At 47.7% G+C, this 22,868-nt stretch overlaps 1 protein-coding gene across 2 annotated transcripts; it reads left to right on the forward strand.

Moving 5' to 3' along the window:
* The first annotated feature begins 574 nt into the window (after positions 1-574).
* epha2b (eph receptor A2 b) lies at positions 575-22,634 on the forward strand. 2 transcript variants are annotated; one of them, XM_030118320.1, is made up of 17 exons: positions 575-714; positions 1,377-1,456; positions 2,953-3,598; positions 14,081-14,236; positions 14,652-15,011; positions 15,238-15,368; positions 15,495-15,666; positions 15,756-15,855; positions 16,545-16,600; positions 16,696-16,821; positions 17,465-17,662; positions 17,757-17,818; positions 18,744-18,953; positions 19,045-19,194; positions 19,293-19,486; positions 20,644-20,799; positions 22,114-22,634. In XM_030118320.1, exons 1-17 carry the CDS (start codon positions 630-632, stop codon positions 22,220-22,222), a joined length of 2,991 nt encoding a protein of 996 aa, XP_029974180.1. In that variant the 5' UTR covers positions 575-629; the 3' UTR covers positions 22,223-22,634. The 2 variants fall into 2 exon arrangements, with proteins under 2 accessions (XP_029974180.1, XP_029974181.1); XM_030118321.1 differs by having other exon boundaries at positions 17,465-17,650.
* The last annotated feature ends 234 nt before the right edge of the window (positions 22,635-22,868 follow it).

The following is a 22,868-nucleotide window of genomic DNA, read 5'->3' on the forward strand; positions in this document are numbered from 1 at the left end:
CGTCTATTAGTCCAGCTTTCAGATCATTTTATTTGTGTTCATGATGGAATTTCATAATGCTGTAGTAGTTTATATGGAAGTAAAACTAATGTGTTTGTCTTGTAATGACTATACATAATCAGCTTAATGCACTCTTGCCTCATAGTAAACATATTACTGGCTTCACTCTGGGGTCTGTGACCTTTCTGTTCCACGTTTGCATGTTCCCCCTGTGCACATTTGGTGATTGTTTTGGTTTTTTTTTTCAGTTCAATGAAGAATCCACAAGTTCCCACTGAAGATATTTGCAAATATATTATTTTTTACGCAGTTGTACCTGTCATGTGACGTTTTCTGAGCAGTAAAGGCAACTTTGCACTGTGCGTAAAAATGAAAAAAAGTGTTCAAACAGTTCCTGAAGGTTCCACACACACACACACACACACACACACACACACACACACACACACACACACACACACACACACACACACACACACACACACACACACACGCACACATTCCAGCGGGCGGAGTCGGTGACGCGCGGGGCCGTTTGTGAATGAGCCGCTGCGCTCACCTCGCGGAGTCCCAGCAGAGCCCAGGAGCGGACCGGACGGACGGACGCGCAGGCACCAAAAGTTTCCCAAATGGAGTTCTTCGGTGGAATCAGACCTCTGTTGTTTTCCTACGTTCTGATCAACGGCATTTTTATCACGCTGCAATCCAAAGAAGGTGAGTTTGAAAGCGGCTTCCTCCACAAGTTGCTGACTTTAAAAAAAACTTTCTGGATTGAGAGAAGCACGCCTGCCATGCGGGGAGCCTTCCTCAAGGAACTTTTAAAACCAGGAAACTTTTTTTCCTCCCGCATGTTGACAGCGGCTTAAACTGTAACTGTAAGAAAAATGTTTTGACAATTTAACATTTCCATTTCTGTGAATTCTTCATTCCAATATTTCAAGTGATCATTTAAGTTGATTATGTCTGTCTGCTTCTCTCAGCTTTGAGCAGCAGCAGGTGAATTCTGGGTGGTAGTTTGATAAGTTTTGTTGTTCAATCATTTTTGACAGCTTGCTGAAGTGATTTTCTCTTTATTTATTCAAACACATGTAGGGAGTTTCCTTTCTACCCTGTTTAACATTCCTGCAAGTCAAGAGTATTGCAGCTTGCTGACCTGTGACAAATGAATAACCCATGGTTCTGCTTCAACAGAAATGTTTAACTTTTGTCTTGTATGTGAATTTCTCTTGTTTAGTTAAAATTCCTTTCTTTTTTGTAGTTTACTCTTAGCAATCAGAATTCATGTCAGTTCTTCCATTTCCATGTTAAAATTAAAATTTCCAGGTGAGTTTAAAGGTGTTTTCTCGTTGACTGATTTTCTTCTCACGTGTCCACAGAGGTGCTTTTGGACATGAGGGCAACGGGAGGTGAACTGGGCTGGCTGACATGGCCCTTAGATCAGGTAGACAAGCCCGGGGTGAGTATCCCTCTGGCTTCTTCTCCAGCTCCCACGTTTCCGATCGGAATTTGCCTTCAGGATAAATCAGCAGGGAGAAAAAGTGCAGGAAGGGCCCTCCTGAGCCAAGAGCCTCCGGTGCAAAATATTTGACCATTTGACTTGTGTGTGTGTGTACTTGTCGGGTTTCTATCAAATCTGGCACTTGGAGCCTAACGGTTGCTTGGGTATGGATATGCGATGGAGACGTGGGGTTCTTCCGGGAGTTGCATGTCTGGGCTTCAGCAAAGCTCCTGCAGACAGAATAGCTGCTCGCTCTCAACTGGGAATACTTGTGGCTTTTTGTGGTTTCAAGGCTTCAGCTCCAGAATTGTATGTTGGAGAGCAATTAACTTTTAGAGTTTGCAGCATGTGGTATGTCTTTCTTTTCTTTTTTTTCACTGAGAGATTGGAGTTCAAGATGCAACCGTTCAGTCAGAGCTACCTTTCCCTAAAGCAGGGGAAAATGTTGATATTTTAACGATGCGCCGGTAGAGCGTTATTGCACCCAAATGTTGCGGTTATCTCTTTGCCAGTATACCAGAGACATGCGTGCCCTCCTCTAAAATGTGGTCAGGCTCATGCAAATTCACCGAAAGGGCCTCGTTTCGTGTGCTGATGATTCAAAGGCATGTGCCGACGTGCTGTTAAAAGTGACTCACCCAGTTATCTCAGAGAGATTTCACTGCTTCAACAATCCAGTTGACACTTCTTTCCACTGAGAGGTCTCAGGTGTTTGCTATTTTTTCAAAGTTTCTTGGAAATATTGTACAGTGCACATTTCCTCGTGGAACTACCACATCTTATGATGATTAAAATGTAACTTTTAATGATCCCCTGATTAGAGAAAGCTCACCAGCTGTTTAACAGGGATGTTGATTCTGGTGTTGCACATCACGTTTAAATGTATAGCCATACACTAAGCCAACAAAGCACATTCCTTTAATTAATAGCGAGGAGGCTCCATGCAGAGAGCAGACCACAGCTCTGCCCCTGTGGGGGCCAGGAGTTTCTCGGGAGCCAAGGTTAAAACATGCTGTCACTTTCAGACATATTTGTGGCAGCATTCAGTGTGCAAGCAGCAACAACGGGATTTGAGGGACTGAATTGGAAATAATTCGGAATCTCTGCAATGTCAGAAATGCATTCTCAGGCAAAATTTTTGTGGTTTGCATTGTTGTGTTGCAAAGTCCCATAAACTGGAGTTCTCCATGTACTAGATAGGTTATTGCTCCGAAGGGCAGTAAAAATGTTCAACAGGACTAATTAGCAATGTGTAGAGCCATGGGATCCCCTGCACACACACTGTTTTTACAGACGCTTCTGATTTCAGTGGCTGAGATTTCGTGTGAATTGCAAGTTGCCCCCGTTCTTCTGCGCTGTCCTGATTGTTTTGGCTGAGCCCGGCAGGCGTAGGAACTTCCTCCCTGTTAGTGTTTTTTGCCTCTAAAGTTTTGATCTGTGTGGTTCTCTTCCAGTGGGAGGTTGTACAGAAGACTCTGAACGGCTCCCAGTTTTATGCCTACTCCGTCTGCAACGTCGGGGAACCGGAACAAGACAACTGGCTGCGCACCACTTTCATCCAACGGCGTCCGTCAGCGTCGCGGATTTTTGTGGAGCTCCAGTTTATCGTGCGCGACTGCAACTCATTTGACGCCTCGGTGCCTTGCAAGGAGACCTTCAACCTTTTCACGTCCGAGTCCGACGCCGACGTGGGCACTACCTTCCGCAAGGGCCAGTTTAAGAAAGTCGTCACGATAGCTCCTGATGAGATCACCAGCAAAAACGGCATGCGCATCAACACTGAGACCAAAGTGGTGGACAACCTGTCCCGGAAAGGTTTCTACCTGGCCTTTCAAGACATCGGAGCCTGTGTGGCTCTGCTGTCTGTGAAGGTCTACTACAAAGCGTGCACCGCCACGGTGGAGAGCCTTGCACGGTTTCCTGAGACGGTGGCTGGAAGTGAGAACCAGGCGCTCCGAGAAGTGAAGGGGGAGTGTGTGGAGAATGCCCAGAGCGAAGAGGTGCCTCGCATCTACTGCACCGCGGACGGAGAGTGGGTGGTTCAAGTCGGACACTGCCAGTGCAAGCCCGGCTATGAAAAAGTCGGGGACACATGTCAAGGTAAGGCTTATTCCGCTGAGTGGTGCTTACACGTCTGAATAGTACTCATGAATGCGATACTCCTCAAAGGTACTTGTACTTGTGAAAAGTATGTCCTCTTGAATGCTGCTCAAGGCAGTTTTACTCCTCAGCACGATGTCATGTTGGGATGAAAGCTAGAATTCAATTCCCATGAGCGTGTTGAAGGAACTGTTTCATATTATGTGCAATTTACCTGTTTTTTTTGTTTTGTTTTTTTTGCTTAATTGCTAGAGGTAGTGAAAAAGAGCTGTTGGTAGACTGCATTTATTTGTCACGGGTGTTATTATCATTGTTCAGAAGAATTCCCCCCCTGGCTGACATTGCTCTCCTGCAATGGAAGGAATGCTTAGACCTTTTGGTACATGTCTTGGCATCATCCCTGACCTTGAACCGATACCTATGCTAATCGGAGATATGTTTTAGTGTTTCGGTTATGATTCATAGCTATATCTTTTTCCGGTAAAAAAAAAAAAAAAAAAGCTGCACGCCTTGATTTATAAAGTCTAAAAGTTAGGCACAGAGCAAAGCATTCAGTCTGAAAGTTATATGAACAAGTTGTACCTGCTGGCTTTAAAAACCTGAATGACCTTGTAGCTCATTCTTGAAGTTCGATGTCTTGGCTTTAATGCATGCCTTGCTCAAGCGCTTCATATTTTACAACACCTGTTCAAGATCATAACTTCACAGCGTGTTGCATCAGCTGATTTCCTTCTCCTTCATTATAATCTGTTCTCTTATCTTGGTATGTGTACACTATCTGGTCCGGCCATAAGCCCGGCCTTTGACTTTTAAGTTGAGGTGCGTTTTGCGTTTCATGTCCTGCAAAGAAGGCTTTTATTGTTGTGGGAAGGCCGGTCAAAGAGACTGAAAGTGATCAAAGACAGCGGGAGGCTACTGTAATGTGATGGATTAGCATCTTTAAGGCTGATGGGAGGAAAGGGGAGGAGGCCTGAGGAGCAGAGGGCCTCCTCCTGTGAACGGGCATGTTCGCTCGTCTCTCCCCGCATCCACATCCTGCTCCTTCCCCTCCTCAGTTTTAGCAGATTTCCACCTGAGCCTTGGCTTGGGGTGTGTGTGAAGGCAGCAGTGTATGTGAACATGCACGGGCCTGTCGGGATCCGCTCCGTGACAGAACACCTAAAGACTCCCATCAGCCCCGAGTGCCGTTCCTCCTTTATTTCTTTTTCGACACTTTGTGGTTGTGCCCACAAAACATGCATGACCTGAAACACAAATGTCTGAACGTGTCCAATCACTCATGAAGACCGACCATAATAGATTCGCTTTCCCACTTAGTTTCCATCTGTTAAAAGTGATGAAGTTTTCCGTCAGTGCATCATTTATAGCGGCAGGAAAAGTGCCAGGTAGGGAGAGATTAGGGAGGAGGAGAAGCAGGAAGGAATGACAGAAAAGTCATAGAGAAAAGTGAGAGGTTGTGTTTAGAGGAGGGGTGTGATTTGTAAAACAGAAAGAGGTGAGGGGTGGAATGTAAAGGTAGCAGAACAATGAATCGCTGTGTTTTCACGGCAAGGCCGGTGGAGCCCCCCTCCTCCTCCTCCACCTCCACCTCCTCTCTCCTCTCCCAGTTGGTACATTCCTGATCAGTTTGCTGAGGAGGAGCCTCCCAACATTACTCCAGACCTGTGGAATTCCCAGGGGGGGAAAGCACAGCTCCGGGTCGAGCCCTCACATAAAAATGGCTAAACAAAGAAACCCCCCCCCCCCTCCCAAAAAAAAAAAAAAAAAAAAAATACTGAGTCAAATGAGAGGTCTGAGATGAACGAGAGCAGTTTTAGATGAAGGAAGGTGGAAATGAATCACAGGGTTGCAGTGTGCGGCCAAGATGAATGGTTCCAGCGGACTTAAGTGGAATAGAGCACAGACACGCAGTTAATCATTCCCCGCACTTCTTTCCTGAATGGAGCGCTGCTTGGGGAGAAACCACAAAACTTCAATTGTGGTGGCTTTTTTTTTTTTTTTTTTTTTTTTTTTTAACTTAGGTTGAAAGTTTCCATGTCGGGTGATGTGTTCACTCAGTTTTATGACTCCTCGACCCCTCGGGACCTGTTAAAGTAGCAGTATTTGTGACTTCATCTGGTTTTTGTCTCCGTCTCTTCATCAGCTCTCGCCCTGGCAGGAGAGATCACTCATCCGTCAAACCATATTTCTTTTATTTGCTACCCCCCTCCATCTTAAATCTGAGGCCTCCGTGCGCGCCGGGCGCTGCTCTTCTCCCGGTGGCCGTTGGCGGTGACTCACAGAATTGGTCAAACAAACTCCTTGAAGATAAAACGAGGCCCACCGGGCCGTTTAGAGAAGAAAATGCAGAAGCATTTATGAAGTGGCTGTAAATCATATCGGCCGGCGGTGGCGAGGCCCAAAGTGAGCTTTTGTTTTCAGTGAAAGCATTACACATTCCTGCGAAGGGAAATAGCGTTGACTCTCAAAATACAACATTAATCATATGGTGGATCACGAGTGGAGTTAGCAGAATAGAAACCGCTTTCACGATTTATACAGTCACTTTAGTAAGAAGATTCATGAGGGGCACTTTTTTTATATATATATTTGATCTTATTTCATGCATGTTTTATGGACTTTGAATTAAATTTTACTCTCAACTTTAAATGCTAAATAATGGAAACGCGCTTTGATTATGTGTTTCTGCTTTATAACACTATATATTTAGTGTTAACCCCAATAGTTTCCATTAGTGACTTATGGGTATACGCTTTTCCTCTGCTGCCCATCACGCCTTTCCTTACCCATAATCCATCCTGGCACAACACAGTGGCCTCCTCACACGTCACCCACCCTCAGAGGACTGCCGGCTGTCGCGGGCAGTCGTGGGGTTTGTGCCGAGCCGTCCCCCGTGCACACCTCTTCAGCCTCTCTAAAGCCTCGACAAACACGAGCTAATCCCGCATCATGGTTTGCACAAAGCTCGGAGAGAAAAAAAGAGACGCATGGCAACGAGCGTTTGGACTGCTGAGGGCAGTTTTTTTGGAGAAAATGGCGTCTCCGACGGAACAACCGTCCACTCTGTTCCAGTAAAGTTATTACGTGTCTCGCCAAAGAGGTTCCAGGAAGCTATTTTCGCTCTCCCCCTCTTTCCTTCTGTGTCCCCGTCTCCAAGCTCATCCTCAGCTGATGCAACAAACAGTTGGTGACTAAGATGCAGTGTGACTGCACACTGCGGTGAGTGATCGGTGAGGGTAGTAATTGACTTGGGTGTGTTTGGGCTTCTTTAAGTGAAGTAACTACTGGTTCTGCTGGCTCTTGTGCCTTTGTACAATCTTCCTTTTTTTTTTTTTTTTTTTTGCCGTCTTCTACCTCTTCTCCCACATCCTCTCGGTCTCTGAGGAAGTCTGTATTTTAGCCTCAATTTTCTGCCTCTCATCCAGTATTTATTTGATGCTTTCTTATCTCAACACATTGTTCTCATTGTCGTTTTTGCAGCGCTCCGAGCAATTTGCCCCAGACGTATTCCGTCGCACAGAGCTGGCCCAACTGTAACAAACAGTCCGACAAACAAAAAGTTTCTCCTTCGTGTGTCGTGTCCATGCCGTGCATGAAATCAGAGGGCGACTGTTATTATTGGCTTGTGTGCGGGTCATGAATATGACACCGAAGGAGGTTCAACATCCCGTTTCACACGGCCCCGATGGGACTATTTAGACTGTGTACAGATCTTGTCCTCAAACTGATAAATACATTTCTCCACAAGTGCCTCATAAAGATAAATAAAAGGCAGAAAAGAAGCATTTTACTGGAGCGAGCAGGAAAAAAACTTTTCTTTTCACATGGTGGTAAAAGCATAAACACTGTAAGTTGATCGTAAACATTAATTATCAGTATTTGTTATTTTGAAATTCATTTGTTTAGAGGAGCTAGCAATAAACCACACACATCTGGAGCCCACTGGTTATTCTTTCAAGCACGCTAGATCTTTTAAAAGCGTGTAAGGGCTTATCTGATTGTGAATGCTCAAAGACATGTGCATGGCACCTTCTTCCAGATCTGAGTGGATTTCGTTTGGTTGCATTTAAGGCGGATTTCACATAATGGAATCATCTCGCCCCGTCAGGATAATCCTTACTTTGAAATTTTCTGCTCCAGCGAATGCTCTTCTCTCCTGGTCCTTTTAGCTGTTTTTAAAAAAAAAAAAAAAGGAAAAAGCCGTTGGCTCACAATCTGATTGGACAGTGCTGCTCGTAGATGTAAAAACCAGGATATACGTTTTTTTTTCCTTGCCTCTCGAAGGCTGCTGTGATTACTTTCAATTTGTGGATTTGTCTGATCTTGTGCCAAAATAACGTCTGCCTAGCCGAGTGAAGATGAGGGAGCTGGTTGGCGGGATAATGTTGGGGGGGGGGGGGGGGGGGGGGGGGGGGGCTCGGGATGGTGCTTTAAAGTGGTGTCGTGCACCATCTTGTTGGTCTGTATCTGCAGCGAACAGTACACTGGCAGCTATTGCAAATGAGATGACAGAAAATCTAGCGGAGAGGAGATTTGATGGAACTTATGACTTACAGCACAATGTCCTCCTGCGGCTTTTAAAGCGTGAACGGTGTGGTAGTTGATGATTGCACTTTGTCGGAGTTAAAAAAAAATAAGACATTCCTTTGCATAAATTGCAATAACTTGATGGTGCACAGTTCTGATGTTTCTGGTCTTCATGCAAAGTTGCCAGCAGTTTTAGAGTCACCAACCCACCGACATGCATGTCTTTGGATTGTGGGTAGAAATTGAAGGATGCTAAAAAAAAAAAAAAAAGCCTGACAGAGAGAACATGCAAACTGAAATCAAATCTTTGAGCTTTGATTTTCTCTCCAACAAAAGCATCGGAAGCCTCGTCTTGCCAGGTGTTCATGTTTGGCAGCCATCAGCTCGTGGCGTAATTGAGGGGGGAATATATCAAAAAGCAAAATAAATCACTCAAGAAATCCTTCTGTAGACTTGAAGCAACGTGTCAGCGTTTGTGTTCATCTCTACAAACGGCACCTTTCATTATTCTATAGAGCCGTTTTCACACTGGTTGCATGAGATGTTTTTCATTAGTGCGCTGACGGTTTTGTTTATGATTTAATGGCTGAAGCCGCTTAATTTAGTTTTAGTTTTGCCTTCAGTGACCCTAAAAAAAAACGGACCCTCAGCAGTTCTTATTCTCTTTGTGTTGTGGCGGTGTGGAAGTTGGGATATATTTCCTTTTGGTGACATTCCTAAAGCCTGCTGGGTGTGTGTTTGTGTGTGTGTGTGTTGTGTGTCCGGCAGAGTCCAAAGCAGTGTGGAGCGCAGTGTATTATCCGGCTGGTGTGTGAGATCAGCACTTTCCTCTCTCTCTCTCTCTCTCTCTCTCTCAGTTAGTCACCCCTCCACCCCCACCCACCCACCCACCCGCCACTGCTAACAGGACAAGCGGAAACCGGAGGTCACCTAATCCCTCTGTGACTCCCCGACCCATTGGCTCAGGGCTTTCTATTGTCGTTGGGTGCGTAGCGGCCTTGCTCAGCCGCTTTCCATTTTGTTGTCCTGCCTGATAAGTCATTTTATTTATTGGTGCATTTGGTCCCATTTTGGCGACTTCCCCCAACCAGGAAGCAGACGGCCCGTTGGCTTGGCGTTATGGCGGACGGTGGTGTTGGGTTTGCCACCAGAGCGTCTGGAGGTGACGGGAAACGGCAAAACAGAACCCTGGCGCTGCCGAACACGGTTTCAGCTGCGTCTGATCATGTCAGCCAGGAACGGTGTCTTTAAACTTTAAAAACTGGTCAGGCATGTTTTTATACCTCTCTGGCTCCTCTCGTCGCTCCCTGCGTTCCTCCCCCCTATCAGTGAGTGCGAGCGAGCAGAGGGAGCGAGAGGGGAAAGGGGGGATCAGGGAATTTATTGTGTTTGTTAACAACCCCAGATGAAAGCCTGAGTGCAATTGTAAAACAGATGTAATACCCTTACAGCTGCTCTATTGGTCAGCTAATCCTTTTGACTAATGCTACCCCACCTCCACTCACATGCACACACTTCCATCAGCTCCTACACCTTTAGTGCCCTCTGCCCTGCCCTCCCCTCCTCTACCTCGGTGACCCCTGAGCTCGTGTTACCCGCTCACCTCCCCCATCACAGACCCCCATTGTTCCACCGCAAGCCAAGTTTCTCAAAATGCTAATGACACGTTGTCAGCCTGCATACAAACAAAATGACATGACATATTGCAATTACAGGTCTGACCCGCTCCGGCGTGGAGAGCGAGGGGAGGGGGGGTTAGGGAGGGAAATGGGGTCTGTAATCAATGAGGGTGCAGACAAAGCAAGGACTCGCTTACCTCCAGATGTATCTGAGGAGCTGTCCTGATAAAGATCGGAGGGTGTATTTATTTCTCGGGTGGATTTCCAACATGTTTCTGTGTGTGCTGGCCATACTTCTGAATTTAACCTTTCTCCCTCTTCCTCCTCCTCGCTGCGAGAGCATGTGTTTGTTTTACTTGGCCGCCGATTCCCTGTAAGCCATGCACAGTTTAACTCACGACTGCCCTGAGGCAGACGTGACCTTTCTGCCTTCTAAAAGCCCCAGTGCCGGACTCAATTGTGAGCCCCCCACCCCCCCCTTACCCCTCCAGTCTTTTGGGGCGATTTCTGCTGTCAAGCCACCATGTTACCCATTCATCCATCTATCCGACCGTGCATTCATCACTGTCGCCATCTCATCCATCTTAACTTTGGCCGACAAACCATGGGGGCCCCTCGGAGGCTTCCACTCCCGAGCCGCTCGGGCTCCCAGAATGTAACAGGCCCCCGCACTCGCTCTCAATAAACAAACACAGAGCCACTCAAGGCGCTCGGGGCCTCTCGAAATGACAAACAATCCTTCGCTTTGTAGCAAGGGGATAAGGGGGAAAATGGCCGGTCTACATTTGTCGAAAAGGCTGGGAGTCATTTGTTTATGAGATCATTCATCTCAGGAGCCCCCCCGTAGGTAAAGTGCCCCATGTTCATGTTGGGTCAACACATTTTGGCTTCCTATTTGGTTATTATTCTGTCTCAGGACCCCGTCAGCTTCTCACTGCTTCTCCTCATGGTCACGCTCCTCTGTACTTTCATGCTTTGATTGGCTGCTTTCGGAAGGAAGGCTGCGTCAGCCTCGCGCTTCCGGCTTCCTGTTGTGTCCAGAAACAATCCTCAGTCCCCCGGACTCCGACTTCTCCATGGAACCAGGAAGCTTCCTTTTACCGGACCTTTCCCTCACATCGAGGAATCCTCCGGTTGAAGACCTCAGCCGAGAGTCATCCAGTTCCATCCGCTGTGAATTCTTTTCTTACTTGAGAAATCAACTTCAAAATACACCAAATCTGCTCTGTTGGGAATAATAGCGTCAGGAATAATAATGGTAAATTAAACCTGTGTAATCTCTAAAAACACACCCTGATGGCTGAATCATGCAGCTGAATCCACACTGCCACATCCGAGAGTAGATATACCGTTTAATATATTCAGTGGACTAATTTTTATGTAATTTCTTTTAAAGCTCCCAGAACTCAAAACTGAGGTTTCCTTGTGTTTCTCATATAATTTGTTGACATTTCTGTCTTAGAACAAGTGGTCAAGGAAAAAAAATCTTACATAAGAGAAGAAACCACTTTGAAGACCGTTAACTGTGGTTGAAAATAAAATGAGGAAAAAACATAAATGGGGAAAAAAAGAAGAAAGAATGTGTTGCTTCCTGCATGAAGCCTGTAACACGTGTTGAGCACACACAAACTCAGTCCCTCTAATAGGAGTTGCTCGGAGTGGAGCTGCGCTGAAGGCGTTGTGCTCCAGGCCTCCTGTTGGGTGGTGTGCGCTGGAATGCATCTTGATTATAGAGGCAAGTCGCAGTGTAAGACCGTCATCTCCACAAGCCCGACCACGATGCGCTGCAGCCGGCACTGTAGCGCCAAAAAGAGGCTAGTCCGCCTCTATTCAGTTGCCATGTGGCATTTTGGCTATTCCCATCTGCAGTGCCTGTGTGTGTGTGTGTGTGTGTATGTGTGTGTGTGTGTATGTTTTCTCTTTCAACACTTGAATGGCATGGCATTCTCCTTGCCTGCTGGTCAGTGGTGAATAGCAATGTTAATGGGTTAGCTGGGAGCCTTTTTAGTGACGACTGGGAGGAGAGAAAGGAGGGGAGCGAGGAATTTGGGGATTACGAGGAGGAGAGGTAGGGGTATGAATCAGGGTTTTGGGCAGCAGCTGTTCCCCCTTCTCAATGTAAGGGTTTGCCCTGGCTTCTTCTCTTCTCTCCCCCCTCCCTCTCCTTTCTTCAGTCCTCAGCAGGATACAGTATTCCCCCCCATTTCTTTCTCGGACCTTCTGTTCTTTCGCCACCTCTCCGCTGCCTCGCCCGCTCGCCGCCGCCTCATTTGCGTTAATGAGTAGCAGTAGCTGTTAGTGAAACAGCTGGCCGGGACGGAGAGGAGATGCGGTCCTGAGGGGAGGACTGAGCAAATGTGCAACCCTACTGGACGTACTTATGAATTCCTCTCCTGCTGCGTGTTTTTGTTTCCCTCGGTGTTGTCCCGCTGCTCAGTTAATACACACCTCATCGCAGCAGCTCAGTGTCCAGACTTGGTCAACCGCGGCGGCCGAATAAAGCCGAGCGGGGCTGAAGTGAGACATGCTGTCGATCGAGCAAATCCCTCCTGATATGACTTAAATGGAGCTGTAGCCGTGAGCTCGCCGTCTCGTGTGTGGCCACTTGCGACTTCTAAATGAGCTTCACTCATGTGAGCCTCCATTAAAGGCAGCCGTGGGCCCGGATGGTATCTCTGAGAGAATCTGATCGTGTCTTTGTCCTTGGCTCCGCTTTTCTTGTTGAAATGTGGCCTCCAAACTGCATTTAATTTAATATTTCATTGCTTCTCCTCCAGGTCAACAGTATCGGCTTTAATCTCCAGACTGCTTGGCATTGCTCCACATGGCCATCAGTCAAAATTCAAGATTTATATCACAGAGTTTCCTTACATGCTCTTTTGCTCCAGATTTCCTCGTTATTTCTGAGCGCTGCACAGTAGTGTATCAGCTGGCACTCTCACTTCACAGCACGAACATCCCCAGGTCATTTCCATTTTGGGAGGCTTTTGGAGTTTCCATGTTATCAATGTGTATTTCTGGGTTTTGAGTTTCTTCCCACAGTCCGACGACATGCACTGCAGAATAACTTCTCACTCTAACTTTCCCCTAAGTGTGAACATGTGTTTTTCCTCTCTGGACTGGCGACTTGCTCAGGATGTACTCCTGGATTGACTCAAACCCTCCCAACACTGTCAATTGGGGGGAAAAAAAAAACTATGTAGAAATGACTTTTCAGCTTCAACCTGAATTTTCTCTTATTTTAACTGTCAATGTTTTATGAACCTGTCAGTAGCTACTTAAACACTGTGAGCAAACAACTTGCAGGAAAGGAAATATTTGTGTGTGTGTTTTGTGTGTGTGTGCTGATACATATGTGTGGCTGAATTGACTTAGCAGAGGGACATGAACAGGTGACAGGCAGCGGACATAATCCCTCCTCTGATGTCAGATTTACCCATGTGTCTGCGGGTGTGCTTTGAATACATGTATGTGTGTTTTGTGCATGCACATGGGTCTCGGTGCATGTGTGCACTACATACATGAACGTGTGTATGTATGTGTGTGTGTGTGTGAATGAACGTGCCATGGTGTGAGGACATGGGCAGCAGCCGTTGGAATGCTCTTGGCGGGTTGAAGGGGGAGCCGTCTCATTTTCACTCTCCTTTATGAGGCGCCCTCTCCAGAATTTCACACCGTATTAAGTTCGTATTTCACCACTGCTACGCACAGCTGGACTCTACCTGCGTTCCTTTATTCTGAGCCGTACGTGTGAAATTAGGCGTCATCTTATCTTGACGATACAGTTTCAAAGGTCTGCATGTGGGTCTCTGAAAGGGAAAATGTTTTGACCTGTTGAGCGCAAAAGGGTGAAGCGTTGAGCAGTTTCTTGGCTCTCTGCAGAATTTCATTGCATTAATTTCCAAGTGCTGCAAACTGACTTGCTGTCGTGGAATGTGGGACAACTGGTTGCGTTTGCTGAGAGAAAGACAGTAAGAAGGCAGCAGCGGCAGTAGAGGGGGGGGGGTTGGTGGTTGAAGAGTAAAGAGAAGGAGTGCCGCCAAGGCAGGGATTGCGTTGTTGCAGCAGGGCTGGGTTCATGCGAGCAGCCTCTTAGCTGGAACCCACAGTTTTAATGTACAGAGTCAACACTGTGTAGAGTCTGCGTTCCCTGTCGTATCTCTATCACTCAGCCAAATGTAACTCTGCATGTCCACTCACTGCTGCTGTGTTCCCCGAAAGGTTGGAAGTACGCAGCTGATCTCTCAGAGAGGCTGTTTTTACTTTAGGCTGGTGCCTGAGGTTACCGTCCTCACTGTTACCACTGCTCATGCAAATGCATTTTTGTTGTTTGCAGAATGTCAACCGGGCTTCTTCAAAGCTGCATCGTCTGATGGCAAGTGTGAGCCGTGTCCCGCCAACACCCAGGGCCTGGAAGCCGGGGCCGCGTTCTGTCCCTGCATGGACGGCTTCTACCAGGCCCCAACGGACCCCATCACAGGACCCTGCTCAGGTGAGAGAACCTGCTTTGAGCTCCTCTTAAAAACGTGAGGTGTGGAATTGTTTTCCTAATACGTTCCCAGTTTGAACCAGAGGTTATCAGGATTTCTGCGTGGAGTTTGCATGAGTTCCTTGTGTATAGATGGGTTTTCTCTGGCTGCTTTGAGTTCCTCCCATAGTCCATGAAACATGCATTTGTGGTTGATCAGCGATCCTAAATTGCTCAGAGGTGTAACTGTGAGTGTGACTGGCTGGAGAAAATGGTGTAAAAGATGGTTGGATGAATGTTTCCTTACAGACAGCATGATTGGGTCGATTCTTGTGCTTATTTCTCAGATTCTTTGAAACTGTGATGAGATTTTCTGCCACAAGAAATTCAGGCATCCTGTGTTTTTAATCCTTCCTCTTTGCAAATCTGTCTTCATCAGGCCTCCCCACGGCCCCTCGAGATCTCGTGGCCACCACCACCCAGCTCTCTGCCGGAAAGCTGCTCCTGTCCTGGAGCCCGCCGGACGACACCGGGGGTCGAAGCGACATCACCTACAGCGTGGAATGCCAGAGCTGCGAGGGCGGTGCGTGCCGGCCCTGTGGTGAGAAGATCCGCTACGAGCCGGCCAGCGCGGGCCTGACTCTCACCAGGGTGACGGTGAGCGAGCTCGACGCTCACCTCAACTACACCTTCATCGTGGAGGCACACAGCGGCGTGTCGATGTTCGCCGGTCAGGCGTCGGCGCGGGCTCACAAGCCGCCGTCCACCAGCGCTCTCACGACGTCTCTGCACTACACAGGTGAGCGGCGCTGATACGGCGGTGGCGTTCTGATGATATCTGTGCAGCGGTAATGACAGATGTTATCTGCAAGGCAGTGACGGCTCTGCAAGTCGAATCGTGCTGCAGGCGAGAGAGGAAACATGATGTTTTAGCACGAGTGTGAAAACATTTCGCACCTTTTTTTTTTTTTAATAGCTTGTCAAATCATGGAAATATGAAAGTATGCTTTGCGTCGTGTCCTCAGATCCTCCCAAAATCACCTCTATGACAGTGATTGAAAAGAGCGTCACCAGCTTGTCCCTGTCCTGGGATGTTTCTCCTCGGCCACGCCTCCACGCCCCTCCAATCCGCTATGAGCTTACCTACCGGAAGAAGGTGGGCCACTTTTCTTATTTGTAGAATTATGAACTTAAAAGTCCATTTCTAAATGTGCCTCCCTGTGTTTTTGACATAAATGTGAGTCAGGTGTGATTGGTTTGATTTGAATCTTCCTTCTCTCAGGATGATAACCTGGATGTCACCACCTACACGGTGCTCATCCTGGAGAAGAGCTCTGTGCAGATCAGTGAACTGGCTCCTGGAACAGCCTACCTGTTCAGGGTGCAGGCCCTCAGCTCAGACGGCAGCCCTGGAGGCTCCAGCATAGAGGAGCAGTACGAGACCTTGCATGAAAGTACGTCAGCGTGTTATTTTTGAAAGAATTCATCTTTAAGTGTTGGGGATTTAGATTTCTGTCATATACATTTGCTTTTCTTCTCCCAGGACCCTTTCCTCCCATAAACACAACAGCGATCCTCGCAGCGGCAGTCGGGGGAGCCGTCATGCTGTTTATTGTGGTCGTCGTCCTGTTCCTGCGTAGACGGTCAGTTGGCGGCCCCGCTCTGCTGCCCTTCCCCGTTTTTCTGTACTGCTAATCGGTCAGCATACACCCCGCTTCGCTGGCTTCCTCTGTCATTCTTCTGCCTTTCCTTTATGGGGCCTCCAGATGGCCTTTGCATTCAGTCTGTCCTCACCTCTCCCTGTCGCTCTTCCTTTCGCCAACTTTCTCTTTATCTGGATCTGTGTCCCGGCTCGCACGAGGGAGGAATTTGTGCTGAATGTGCCTTGTCATTGCTCAATGGTTATATTCTACTGAGTGTTGGGGCCTTTGAAAGAAAATTAGCCCAGAGTGGCACATTGTCGGCGATAAGAGGCGCTCGGTTCTTTCTGTACCAGGCTGCAGGCGCTTTGTAAAGATGACCTGTGCCTGTACTGTAGCGGATTGAGCCCCTCCTTTCCTCCACCCTCCTGCCTGCTTGTCCGTCTTTCAGTCTTTAAATCAGCTTTGCAAACACAGTCTATCGTCAGCCTTTATCAAAGTGCCGCTTCTGTCTGAATGGACGCGTTGCAGCAGTGTTGAGATCCTTTTGAAAAGCCCGAGAACATCCAGGAAAATGGTTACAGCGGTTCCTATGTGCTATTGATCTTAAAGCAGGCGAATGATACAGAGACACAAGCCCATTCACGCTTTCAAAGTGGGATATTAATTTGCAGTTTTGTGTCGTTATTCAGGAAGAGAAACTCTCACAGTAGACAAGGAGCAGAGGACAACTACTTCTCCAGCCCAGGTAGAAGAAAACAAATCTCTAATCTGTCCGTCTCGTTTTGTTCAGTGTGTTTTCATCACTTGTTGACACACGATTTTCCTTTCTTTGACTCACAGAGCAGTTGAAGCCCCTGAAGACATACGTGGATCCACACACGTACGAGGACCCCAACGTAGCCGTCCTGAAGTTTGCCACTGAAATCCACCCGAGCCACATAACCAAACAGAAAGTCATCGGAGCCGGTGAGTGACGGAACCCGCGGAGACAATCCCCCCCCCCCGTGAGGCTCAGCATCGAGATGTTGAAAGATTTTTCCAATCCTCAAATTTGCTGTTTATACTGTGCAGTTTCCACAGCTTAAGCGGGCTGACTGACAGTGGTTACTTTAGCGAGATTAACATCTATCCGGCTGAGTTCTCACACAACATGTTGAGACACTTCTTGTTGTGTGGCAACTCTTGGCTCGTGCTGACTTGATCAATTACACAAAGACAAAGTGTTGCAGTTTATCATAAAAGGCACATGAACACCATCCCATCCCGATTTTTTTTTCCATCGGTGACACATTTATTCCCTTTTAACCAGCAGTCTCTATCAACCCCTGAGTTCCCACGACCCCCGCTGCCCCGTCAGACAGCTGATTCCCGTGCTCCTGCACCACAGGACATCTCACCCGTTACACAACGCACTCTCTTGCACATCACAGACCCGCGACACACCTCTATGAGGGCGCCGCAGGCAAAACAGCCGCAGAGACTTCCTGATTGCCACTGTGTTCTTCAGCCAACCCCCGCGGCGAGAAACTAAAGACAGCTTATCAAAAGCGTGCTCATTTGATATGTTTTGCAAAAACTCATTCATCTCCGTGACGTTGCTTCCCTGCAGGAGAGTTTGGCGAGGTGTATCGTGGCATTCTGAAGGTGCCGGGCAGGAAGGACGTGGCCGTGGCTATCAAGACGCTGAAGCCCGGCTACACGGAGAAGCAGAGGCAGGACTTTTTGAGCGAGGCCTCCATCATGGGGCAGTTCACTCACCAGAACATCATCCGCCTCGAAGGGGTTGTCACCAAATGTAAGGATTACTGTGAGTTTGACTTCCTGATTTTCAAAAGATTCTCAGCATTTCTATGTTTTGGGGTCATTTTGGGTGAATAATTTGTTGTTTGTGTTGCTTCCAGTTAAACATGCAATGATCGTGACCGAGTACATGGAAAATGGAGCACTGGATCGATATCTGAAAGTAAGTCTAACTCAGCATAAGCCTTTTGTTTGCCTACAAACGGTGACTAATATGGTAAAAGCCTCAACCTGTGACTGCTTTACATTCACTCCCACAGGCAAACTCATGAGCTGAGGCTCTGGCCCTGTTCAGCAGATAATAATGCGACATATGACAGTTTTTTCGTTCCCTAAATAAGCTTTGTTTATTGGTGGTGCATTGATATCACGAGTTGCCACAAAGTGATTAAGAAGGTTTGAAGCCATCGGCGGTTAACTTGTTAAGTTTGGGCTTACTCCAGTTTTGTCAAAACGTCAGGAGAAGCTGAAGTTGTTTGTTGCTTGCAGCTTTCTGAGTTGCTCCTCTGAGTTTAGTAAACACCTGAAGCAAGATTCGTGTGACTTTCCAAAGCATGTCAAGACAAATCCGTGCACGTGGCAGCAGTCGCTTCACTTCTCTGGCTTGAGAATGATTCCAACATGTGGACAGAATTAGAAGAGGAGATCATATTGTATATTTTCTTCACTTCAGACTAAACTTCAACATTGTCACAGTTTGCCCGTTTTCTCTGCTGAAAAGCCTTCATTTTCCTTTTCTACTTGGCAAATCTGCCCTCATATTAGCAACGCACCAAAGTACAAGTCCCCTGACAGAGAATGCGAGATGGCACTCTGGTTGCATTTCTCCTGTTACACCCATTCCAGAACATCCTATGATTATGAGATTTAGCACAACCCCAATGAACCCCAGGCCGTTTCTTGCAGATTATCGACTCTTTAAAGCTGGACTCTGGGTTCTCCCAGATGCTATTAGTTTTCTATACTTGAACTTTTGGTAGATTTCAACCTGATTTTGTTGAGATTTTTTCATTTCTATACTTGTGTGTGAAGAACAAGCCCTTGATGGCTCTTGATCATGAAACTAAGACCTATCTTTCTCCCTCAAGGACCACGATGGCGAGTTTTCCTCCTTCCAGCTGGTGGGCATGCTGCGCGGCATCGCTGCAGGCATGAAATACCTCTCCGACATGAGCTACGTGCACCGCGACCTGGCCGCTCGCAACATCCTGGTCAACAACAACCTGGAGTGCAAAGTGTCCGACTTCGGCCTGTCCCGAGTGCTGGAGGACGACCCCGAGGGAACGTACACCACCAGCGTGAGTAGCTTCGGCTGGTTCCTGAAGGCTTTGAAGGGGAGGAGGAGCAGGAGGGGGGGGTTTCATATCCGTCTCTGTTGTTTCTGAACAGGGAGGCAAGATTCCCATTCGATGGACGGCTCCAGAGGCAATAGCGTACAGAAAATTCACCTCGGCCAGTGACGTGTGGAGTTTTGGCATCGTCATGTGGGAGGTCATGGCTTTTGGTGAAAGGCCTTACTGGGACATGAGCAACCACGAGGTAAGACTTTTTTAATAAGCTTTGAAACCTAAAATTCAGAATTTTCCACTAATTTGATGAGAACAATACAGATTAGTCACTTAATAATGCGCGCGCAGGTAATGAAAGCCATCAACGAGGCGTTCAGGCTGCCCGCCCCGATGGACTGTCCCTCGGCCGTCTACCAGCTGATGCTGCAGTGCTGGCTTCAGGATCGCTCCAAAAGGCCGCGGTTTGGAGACATCGTCAGCCTGCTGGACAAGCTGCTGCGAAGCCCAGACTCCCTGAAGACCATAGCAGACTTTGACCCACGGTAAGATTTATTTACAGACCACTCAGAGAGCTCATAATGCATGTTTTTCTAGTGCTGACCCAACAGTAGCTGTCACCAGCAGCAGCAAGCAGCCATTCTTGGACACAGCCTCATAAAATAGCACAGTTAATGTACATGCTGCTTTTATTTCGACTCACTCCTGCTCTCTCTGTTCGGGCTCTTTTTCGTTCCCCTTCTGGTTGATTTTATCTGCTTATGTGGCATAAAACCCTGATAATGGGCACTCAAAGTCACATGGTCACTCCTCAGAAGGGGGAACTTCCAAAAACAACAAAGAGAAACAAGAAGCAGTAAATCTTTAATGGCAAACATATTCTGCCTTGCAATCGGAGACGTAAACTTCAACCCAAGCAAGGCACAGAAAGACGGAGTACTGTGAGTAATATGCGACTGTAGCATAGCATGTAAGACTTGTCATGCACAAATGTCAAAATAAAGAGAGAAAATAGTGCACTGTTGGCAGACAAAATAAACTTATTAGATCTCTGGAATGAAAACCTAACCACGTAAAATCAATATTTACGGTCATCATGTCAACAAAAAGAGTTTTCTTCAGGAAATGTGGGACTCGCCCTCAGTAAATTCAGCTTTTTTAAGAACGATTGGTTGTATTTATTTGATTCCTTGCCTTCCTATGAGAGTTAATAGTTGAGACAGAAACGACAAACAAAGGAGGAGAGTCTGCGGTAACTTGGGCTTCTCTCCCTCTACTTAAAATCTTTCTTCGAATGTTTTGAGATTTCACTCAGATTCTCAGGGTGGACTTGGCTGGCTGACTGCAGTTTGGCTTCAAGGCTGTGCTGCAATCAGTTTCCCCCATTTAAACCTAATTTCCAAAAAAAAAATGCAGAGAGATGAGGGTCAAATGAGAGCAAACTTTAGGAAGACCTGCAGTGTGAGAACTCCTTTGTGTGTGCGATTCTTTGCATGAATGCACAACACTGCGAGGGAGCATTAAAAGCAGAAAGGACAAAAGACCGTCTTGCTCGGATCTTAATCGCCTCTCGCCCCGACTCCTCCAACTGGTTTTTATCACCGACTGGTTTCCTGCTCAGTAATTACAGCCCTCGGTCCTCCGCCTCTGTTGTGGGAAAGCCTGCTGATCATTATCACTCGGATCTGCTTTCCTCCGCCAGCGTATCCATCCGCCTGCCCAGCACCAGCGGCTCGGACGGTTCCCCCTTCAGGTCGGTGTCCGAGTGGCTGGAGTCCATCAAGATGAGCCAATACAGCGAGAACTTCACCTGCGCTGGGATCATCAACATGGACCAGGTCCTGCAGATGAAGAACGAGTGAGTGGAGCGCGGCGTCGGCGCAATAAAACTTCATTTATGTCATCCGGCTTGATGTTTTTGGCAAAGAAGATATAGATTTTCTCGTCAAATTATCCCATGAGTTATATTGCATGAGGATGTTTTTCCTGCCAACATGCAGCCTGCGATGGTCTTTCCTCTGGTAGTTTCTATAAATGTCACTATTTAACAGCCTTCAGAACAGTTTGCACACATAATCTCCGACCTCGGCAACAAGTTGAGAAACGTTTGAGATGGAAACTGTAATGGAAAGAAGGCGAGCGGGAGGCGCGGGGGCTCATTTGCGGCAGGCTGGTGGCGGCTCGTGGTCGCCGCAGCGCTTCGTTCTTCCTCTCATCCCTCCCTGCTCCCACTCACTCCCGCTGCCCCGGGCGGCACTTTGGCCCGCCCCCCCCCCCCCCCCCCCCAAACCGCCACTCCTGCCACTCTGGGGCAAAGGCCCTCTGTGGCTTCTCATACATTAAAGGAGAATAGTCTGTGGAGCAGGAGCAACTCGTGGGGGATTAGGGAGCTGAGATAGATGGACGCGATTTGAAGCTTTATTTGTATTTGGAGGAAGATGGAAGAGGTGAGCTCAGAACGTACCCCGTGACCTGATCACAAGGTAGTTTGAAGCAATTAGGTCTTCCCAGATGTGTGGCAGCAGTAAAGGGACAATTTAATGAAATGAACTCAGCCTTTTTAGAGGGGAAAAAAACAAAAAAAGATTGCTTTGGGGCATTAATGAGAGCCGGAGCATTTTCTAACCACATGACCAGCTGAGACGGAGTCGCTCCCCCATGTCTGCCGTGGCCAACGCATGTCAGTCAGTGTTGGTCTGAGGAAGATGGGCAGACCGGGATGCCGAGACGAGCCCTTTTGAAGTGTTTGTCATGCAGCACGGTGTGATTTCGTGGCCCCATGTTTCCATCTCGGGGCATCTGGTAGCACTCTGGGAAAACCAGCAGCTATTTACGACGCAGCCTCTGCTCGCCAGACGGGTGATTCATGGTCAACAGGGAGAATCCTCGTTAAGCAATTAAGGCTGTAATTAAGGCTTCGACTCCGGCCTGGTGTGCAGCGGGGCTTTCTGCAGGTTTGCACCGTGCGCTCATGAGGAGCGGAACCCGGTGGATTTCAAACTTGGACGGCTCCGCACCTGAACTGCAGCCCAACTGGTTGGAGCCAGAACGGCTCCGTCGCCTCGAATGAGTCAGAGATTACCGAGAGGCAGGAAGGATGTGTGTGAAACGTGTTGGAATGGAGCCAGAGTACGGCTCGTCTTTGACACACTGCCATTTCTCTCATTCACAGGGACATCAAGAACATCGGGGTGCGGCTGCCCGGCCATTTGAAAAGAATTGCCTACAGCATCTTAGGCTTGAAGGACCAGACCAGCACCCTGAGCGTGTTCGCAGTGTGATCTTGCCGACGAAGATGAGCGTAACTTGGTCACTGGAGCGTCACGCGGCCTTTTGAGTTTGAAGTAGAGCTGGAGCGATACCGATACCGCAGGAACGGCTTTGGAACAACCGAACCCTGAGAACTGTGCCAGCTCTTCTGTCCGATCGAGTCGGACTGCCTCACTGTACATTTTTTTCGATTTCTTCATCATATCCGCAGGGAATGGAGCAAAATACACAACAATAGATGTATCAAGTAGACTCTGTATAGTAAAATATCTATTTTGTATTACTCGTCACCTGTACAGATACAATTTATTGCTCGTGCATTTAGATTTTCATTTTCCATTCCTGTATTTAAAAAAAAAAAAAAAAAAAAACAAAGAAAAAAAACAAACAAACATCATTAATCAATCCAGCGCTGGGAAAAAAGCTTCAGCTTCACGAAGTTCCACCCGAACAAACAATAGAGGAAGCACAGTGAGCGGGACTGCGTGGAATTCAGTCCGCGGTCACCGAGCGGCTCTCTAATTGGCACTTTGCTCCATTTCCCGGTAGAAATGAGAACGGAGCGTCGAGAGGCCGGCCGGGGCGAGCTTGAGCTGGCCCCCGAGAGACGCGCGCACGAACGCAGACGGACCCGGTGTCGCTACGGCCTCCTGCTGG

Source organism: Salarias fasciatus, chromosome 20, assembly GCF_902148845.1.
Source record: "Salarias fasciatus chromosome 20, fSalaFa1.1, whole genome shotgun sequence".
Classification (NCBI taxonomy): domain Eukaryota; kingdom Metazoa; phylum Chordata; class Actinopteri; order Blenniiformes; family Blenniidae; genus Salarias; species Salarias fasciatus.